Source organism: Peromyscus californicus, unplaced genomic scaffold (genome assembly GCF_007827085.1).
Source record: "Peromyscus californicus insignis strain IS unplaced genomic scaffold, ASM782708v3 Scaffold_4__1_contigs__length_199733344, whole genome shotgun sequence".
Classification (NCBI taxonomy): domain Eukaryota; kingdom Metazoa; phylum Chordata; class Mammalia; order Rodentia; family Cricetidae; genus Peromyscus; species Peromyscus californicus.
The window spans coordinates 177,624,212-177,631,560 of NW_026294562.1; the positions used below are offsets into that span (position 1 = coordinate 177,624,212).

The 7,349-nt window shown below is 46.9% G+C and overlaps 1 protein-coding gene across 1 annotated transcript; it reads right to left on the minus strand.

The window, feature by feature from the left end:
* Positions 1 to 118: 118 nt before the first annotated feature.
* Positions 119 to 6,788, minus strand: LOC128124108 (uncharacterized protein C2orf78 homolog). The gene is made up of 3 exons (XM_052760331.1): positions 6,782 to 6,788; positions 4,541 to 5,368; positions 119 to 3,136 (listed from the first exon to the last, which is right to left on the minus strand). The coding sequence occupies exons 1-3, from the start codon at positions 6,786 to 6,788 to the stop codon at positions 1,257 to 1,259; spliced, it is 2,715 nt and encodes a 904-aa protein (XP_052616291.1). The 3' UTR covers positions 119 to 1,256.
* Between the last annotated feature and the right edge of the window lie 561 nt (positions 6,789 to 7,349).

Below are 7,349 nucleotides of genomic sequence, written 5' to 3' on the forward strand. Positions count from 1 at the left end.
GGATGGAAAGATTTCCAGCCTGATTGGATGTCAGGGTGGAGAATCCTCCAAAAGCCTAAACCTGGACCACCACATGGTTCATACATGCCTTTCCAAAGAACTCAATATATTAGAGAGGTACTTGCCCATCAGTGTTGACTGCAGCACCGTTTCAAGAACATTAGGGAACCAAGCATGGTGTCCAACAGCATTGCCATGGGTGAAGCAAATGGGATGTTCGTAGAACGTGAAGTCTTTTCAGCCATAGGGAAAATGAAGTCCTGTTGTTTGCAGTATGTGGATTCAACTGAGGCTCATGAGATGGCTCAGTAGATAAGAACACTTGCTTTTCTTGCAGTATCCCCAGGCTTACTCTAGAACACCTCCTGGAGTCTTTCAATCTCTATTGATTCCAGACCTCAGAGATCCGATGGCCTCTTCTGGCCTCTGAGGGCACTCCACACATGGGTTCCACAGGAATTCAGGTGGACGACAAACAAACACACAAACACAAAATAAAGTATTAATGGGTGATTTCAAAGATGGACACAACTTGAGACAAACAGTAATCAAATGGAAACCTCCTCAGGAAATTGGTCAACCTTGTGTATTTTCTCTTTATGGTGGGTGCTTGATGGTGTGCACATGGAATCCTGTATTTCATTTCATGAAATTTCAGGAGGAGCTCTGTCCCAGACTAGTAATAATTAAAGGGCTGGGGTGAGCGTTTCAAAATGGGAGGAAGTGTGGTGAGAACAGGAGTGTGTTAACTATAACAGTATACACTCTAGGAAACATACCAAGTTCAAAGACTTTTATTTTACTTAAAAATAAAAGTCAAGAAGAATAATTTTATTACCACTACAGGTTTGGGCTAATTACTTTTACCTTAAATAACACTGCCAGGGGACTTATATCATATGATGTATTTATGTAACATATATTACTACTTAGACAACATAAATGAATAACAACAAAGGTACCAAGAAACCGTCAAAACCCTCTCTATATACTTACTCATGAATAAAATGTAACTGACTTTAGATTCTCCAGTCACTTTTAGTGTTAGTGTCTTCAGATATTTACAAGTATAGAAACTATGTCTGACCATTTTTATATAAATCCTGGGATGTGCATATTACTCACGTTAACTCAATACATACCTACATACGTACATGTACGTCTAATTTTTATATCCAGTGTATACATGTATATGTGTCTCCATTTCTGACCTTCTCTATGTTGACTAGTACTGGGTTCCAAAGTCCAGGGTGCCCTTACATGACATAGCCATAATATGTAGAAATTTCCATATCCTTCTGCCTCTGAAGGAAGAGCTGCGGTTTTCCCAGAGAGGTGTACTTGGCAGCATTCTCTCTCTCCCTTTGTGCCTGCCTCTTCATGGCCTCCCGCTCTGGTCTCTGCTCTTCTGTGATGGGCTGTGAGATGACTGGCCCTGGAATGTGGACTTTCCTCCATGGAATTGGTTGGTGGCTGAAGTCTTGCAGTAGATATTGGATTTGAGGTTTGGGGTTTGATGGGGCCTTGTTCTTGTCAGCAGATGCAAGCTCCCTCTGTAGTGAGGGGTGAGATGATGCCCTGTAGGATTCTGGCCTACAGACAGCTGGCTTTGGCCCAGGACAAGACTGGATGGGGTTGGTTATGTTAGGTCGTGTGGCACTGGTAGCAATAGGCAGAACTGGCTTGTCAGAGGCCATCAAAGAAGTGCTGGCAGGAGCTGGTTTAGATGGCTTGAGTGTGGTAGGCTGAGCCGAGTGGGAATGAGGCCTCACAGGGCATACTGCAGGGGCCCTGCGAGAAGCCAGGGGGAGAGGCTTTCTAGAAACAGGTCTTGCTTGTTGCATGTCCACGGCTGGGAAAGGCAGAGGTACTAACTTGACCTTCCCAGGTGGGGGCAGCTCATACTGGGATGGAGATGGACACTCCCTGTGGAGATTGCTCTCTGGTCTCTGAGCATTGCTCGGGGTTTTACCAGGGCCTCGGCCAACACTTGGCACATCCAGAAGGGATGTGGTGACTGGGCCTGTCCTGGGATCTTTGCTGTTGCTGAGGTTTAGCCGAGCCCGGGAGGAGGAGATGCCAGTTTTCTTCTCACTCTTCTTCCCCAGTGGGTGAAAGACTTGCACGGATTCTAGCATGTGCATGCCGAGGTGAGTTCGAGGCTTTTTAAAGCTGTCATGCCTGAGTTCCAGAAGTTGCCTCTTCCTCTGGTTCTTTGGCTTGGTGGTGTTTTCTTCCTCCTTGACACTGTTCCTTGACTTCTTGAGCTCCTCTGTTTTCTTGGAGTTGTTTACTCTGGTTCTCTTGGTCTTGTCTTGCCCCTGAGCCCTAGCTCTGCTGGGCATGCTAGGTGTGGCAATCTGGGCCTTGCCCTCCAAGTGTTTAGGCATGTTGTCAATAGCCCCTTCACTGGTCCCAGCACTGCCCACCGCCTCTTCGCCCTTCACCCAGTCCTGGAGCTGGATTCTGGCCTGAGGAGACACATCAAGCATCTCAGAGGATTTCTGGACATTCTTTCTCACTTGGTCCACAGGTACACTGATGATGCTGGAGCTTTCCTGGGCCTGATCCCTCCTGGTGTCTTTGGATTGGGTTGCTGTGGGATCTTGGAATGGGTTCATTTCAGTGATTGAGTGGAAGAGTCGGGGAAGGTGAATATCTGCCACCAGTGTAGTCATGTCTGCAAAGTCCATGCTGGAGTCCATCACACTCTGCAGCACCCCAGGCTCATCCTGACCAAGGCTGCTGCTTCCCAAGGTGGCATTGTCAGGAGAAAGCTTCTGTTTTAGGCTCCCAGAATCAGTGTAGTCCAGGGCCTGCCGCATGTTGGCATGTGCTAAAGGGAGAAGTGGTGAGTCTTGGTTTTCTTTTATGCCCTCATAGGCATCCAGAGGAGTTGATAGATCAGCTGTCATCAAATCCAAGTCGTTATTCTCTGTTTGTTCCAAGCTCGGAGCAAGAGGCAAGGGCAGGTATTCCAAAAAACTGTGCATGGGAGCAGTTAATGACCAGTCCCCATGGACAGGTGGTGTCTTCTGGACATCCTGGGTGCAGGCACTGCAGAGGTCTGGATTCTGCAGCAGACAGAGTGTCTGGCCTGAAGCTGTCAATCCCAGGGATGTCTCCGTTTTCACCACTGAAAAAGAGTCAAGGAAGAAGTCAGTGCCTGGTAAGTGAGGCGCTCCCCACTTTTCAGTGCACCTCAGTACTCAGACCCCTACAGCAGTGGGGAAGGCATTCTTATGAGCTCTGCTTGAGCAGCACAGGCGGCACGGCACCTCTGTTGGGAGACTTGTGACCACTGTCTTATTTCTGGTAACCATGTGATACCATGTTTTCTCAGATGTTTGTGTTTTCCTCGGTGTTTGTGTGTTGTGTGCATGCATAGTGATCATGGGGAGGTGACAGAATTCCCTTGGGGTGTGGTCCTCCCTTTCCTTTCCCATGTCTCTGTAAGAGTGACCCTCATTTCTGTGGAAGTTTGCTATCAGGCACGTTGTCTGGTCCACAATTTTCAAGAACATACCCTGTCTTCCAACTCTTGGCATTACTCAAATGCCCCCAGTTGCCTGACTTTCTAAATGGGTTCAGGTAACCAAACTCAGTTCCTCACTCCTGCAAGGCAATCATTTCTACAACCCTGGATTTCCTCCAGCTCCACATTTCACCGTCTTGTTATTAATGATGTGAAAATTGGTTTAAGAAGGTGAAATCTTTAGCTTGTGTTATGTTTGTAGTTTAGAACATATCCTAGTGACCATGCATAGCCTTGGATCAACTCTGAATAGCCATAACAAAAGAAAAGGGGCGGGAGAGGGAGAGGGAGAGAGAGACAGAGAGACAGAGAGAGTGAGAGTGAGAGAGAGAAGGAGGGGCATGGTGAGTGGTAGAGGGAGAAGAGAGAGAAAATCTTTGCCTAACTTAGCAATTGTACACTGCAGACAGAGAGAAACAGAGAGAGTAAAGAGAGAGAGGAGAGAGAGAGAGAGAGAGAGAGAGAGAGAGAGAGAGAGAGAGAGAGAGAGAGAGAGAGAGAAGCTTTGCCCAACTTAGCAGTTGTACACTGGTACACCGGGTATACTGGACTCTCAATGCACTTATGCTTGTAAGAGAACGGCAGGGCCAGCACTTGGAATCTGCGAGTAATACTTCCTCTAGGACAGATTTGGAGTTGCACTGCTCTAGAGTCAGAATTGAACCCAGAGAAAATAAAGTATTCCCAAACAGAAAGGCCTTGGTGTCCTCTACAGCCCCGAGGAATTGATTAGGAAGGAGGTGATTGCTGTGTAATGGTGCATGGGACTGATAAGCTAGGTCAGTGATGTGTGTGTCTGTGGTGGTGTCCTTGGGCATGTCTTAATGGAGGATGGGTGCCACTCATTGCCCTGTATTGTCAGTCATTATAGAGACTGAAGATGGGGATGGTGAGCCAGGCTCTCAGGACTCCCATCCTTTCTCCCTGAGGGCATCCACTGCTGAAAGGTTGAACTGTGTCTGCTTTGAGTGCTGATCTCACTCCTCCCCTCCTGGCTTTACTCACCTTGAAGACTGGTGTCTGGCATGTCTTGGGCAGGTGTGGGATAGTAGATGGCAGAGGTGGTGAAGGGTATTTGGACATTCATTGGCTGAATCTCCTTTGGCATCACCACCATCCCTCGTTGCAGGGCAGAGGCCTGACCCCCAGAGTAGGACACAGAGCCACAGGCCTGCAGGCACTGCCTGAGTTCTTCAGGCATCAGAGGACCCAGGCTGTTGCCGTCATTGTAATAGACCTGGCTGCCCTCCTGGTAGGAAGGTGCCAGGCTGTATCCTTGATTTGGCACCTGTGGTGGTGTGGCCTGAACAAGGCTGGCAGGTAGTACTGGATACGAGAGGACTAAGGAATTGGGATCTAAAATATTATCACCCTGGGCTGTCATAGACAAGGAGGAGAATGTGGTATTCTGGTCAATGACAGTTACAGTGAAGTCCTGGAGTGTAGCTCCCCTCCTGTCAGTGCTTCCCGTGGGATCCCACTGGAGAACACCTGGATAGGAGAGTGCTGAGGCAGAGCTCTGGCCATGGCCAGTCAGTGCAGTCGCCATAGTTGTGCCAGCTGGTAAGTAGGGGTAGGCACTGTCCATGAGCTGCTGGCAACAAGTGCTGGAGTCTGATGGCAGGAGCCATGCTGAACTCACAGCTGGGATGGAGACCATGGAGAAGTTGCACACACTTCCTGCTAAGGGTGGAGCATTCCTCAGCACAGGTGCAGAAGGCTGCAAGGCACATTCCGTCCCAAAGAAAGGTGCACGTTGGAAATTTTCTGTAGGAAGGAAGAGGAAAGTGGGAAGAACAGTGAGATGGAATCGGTGTGGCTTCCCATGAGGAGCTTAGTTATCTGCAGTTTGTCCTGTCTGGGAGAGTCTGAGACCTATTTTCCCTCACATATCCCAAACAAATGTTTCAGAATGATTCCTGGTAATGGATAGGATGACACTCATTTGATGAGCTTCCTGTTCTTCCTGTGTGGGCATGCACTTCCTAGTTGATCCACATTGACCCTTGCTCTGACTAGACAACACCCTTCTTTGCCCTGCTTTGTCTTGTTCTCACACCTGTGTCTCAGAACAGAAGTGTTTGAAGTAGGAGAACCTTAGACAGCTTCTCATGCCTGTGCCTTTGTCCTGTTCTGTGCACATCTTCCTCTATGCAGAGAGAGAGAGAGAGAGAGAGAGAGAGAGAGAGAGAGAGAGAGAGAGAGAGAGAGAGAGAGAGAGAGGAGAGCGTCTCTGTACCTAGATCAGTCTGGCCTTGAAATCACACAGACTGGATTACCTCTGCATCAAAGTGCTGGCATTATAGGTTCTTTCCATGTCCACCAGGCTTGGCTCTACTCTGAGCTTTCTTAATGAAATGATGTATCAGGATTTTCATAGATAAGAACTGTATTTAACGAAGAATCCCTTCATCATCTAGCTCCCCACTACTTTTTATGTAAGCCATTCCTTCTTATTTTTGTATAAATTCAGTACACATCCTATATGACTGCATGAATACAACCTGCTGATAACATTTCTTGTTGAGTCCCTATGTTTCTAGTGACATTTTGGGATTTCTAATGTAGTAAAGGGTTCATCTCTGAATAAGATTGTTTCTTCATTAAATTTGGTTCAATGGATTCTTCAATGAACACTTCTTAATTAAAAGTTGGTTCAATTGATTCTTCAATGAACACTTCCACAGTAATTGTTAATTTCTTGTAACTCTCCTAGTAGGGAATTCTTGTGAAAATTCCTGCACACCCTGGTGTGTCAGTTCTTGTCCAGGGAACAACTGACTGTGGAGTACCCCGCCCATGTTGTTAACATCCAAAACAACCAAAAGATGTGGGGAATGCTGTGGAAGATGGGCTGGATAGAGTATAAGAGCCAGGGACTAGAGCTGGATATTGTTTTCTACATGTGATAGGAATCCATTACCTAGACTAATCTCAACAGTGTGGCTGCATAACAATGGGTTGATATGTGACAATGTCTAGTTTCTTTTTATTTCATCTGTGGTTGTCTGTAACATTCAGTTCCTAACTGCTTTGGGTACCTCCTGGGTCATATCTGCAATTTGTCCTTTTTTAATATCCATATTTTCTAACCCCAGTAAGAACCAAATCTAAATGTGACATTCAATACCAGATATCTCTATCAGCATCAATAATATACCCATTACACAAAAATTTAAAAGTTAAGTAAAAATAAGGGAGAAGTGATCTCTTATTTTTTTAATATTTTAAAATTTCTTTCCTTACCTGCCATGGTCAGAGGGAGAGTATCAGCAGTCCAGAGTACAATGGAGCAAGAGAATTGGTTGTCCTTGTCTGATCAGCTGACCTGAGTCGCAAGTGTGTCCGGTATCAGACAGCACTTACTGGTCACTGGTCACAGGGGACCTGTGATGATCCAAATTTGTTTACAGGCATCGCCATGGCAACCCCAAGAACCTACCAGGGTTGGTAGGTTGGGTTGGAGGGAGAATGATGTCATAAACGGGGCAGCAGCCAATGCGAAGGTCGGATTCTGAGCTAACAGATGGGATTGGTCGGAGAGGATGCCAGGAGACCAACAGTAGCCATGGAGGCTGAGGTGTGTGCTAGTGAAAGTAGGCAATCCTGACATGGAAGTCCCCCTTTCATGAGGTTTAGTCCAGGGTATTGGCAGAGCTTCTTAGAACGATCATCGATGAAGCTGTGTCTATTCTTCCTATGAGGTGTCACTTTCCAGGAGTGAGTGTGCTTTCAGCATACACTGGACATACAGTCAGTAGCCTTGGGCAGGAAGGAGAGGACCACATGGGAGGAGGGAACTCGGGTGAGAAAC

Bases quoted from the DNA above. Each gene is read 5' to 3' on its own strand.
- LOC128124108 (XM_052760331.1), bottom strand. The intron at 3,137-4,540 runs GTGAGTAAAGCC...ACTCTTTTTCAG, and splicing joins GCCAGACACCAGTCTTCAAG to TGGTGAAAACGGAGACATCC.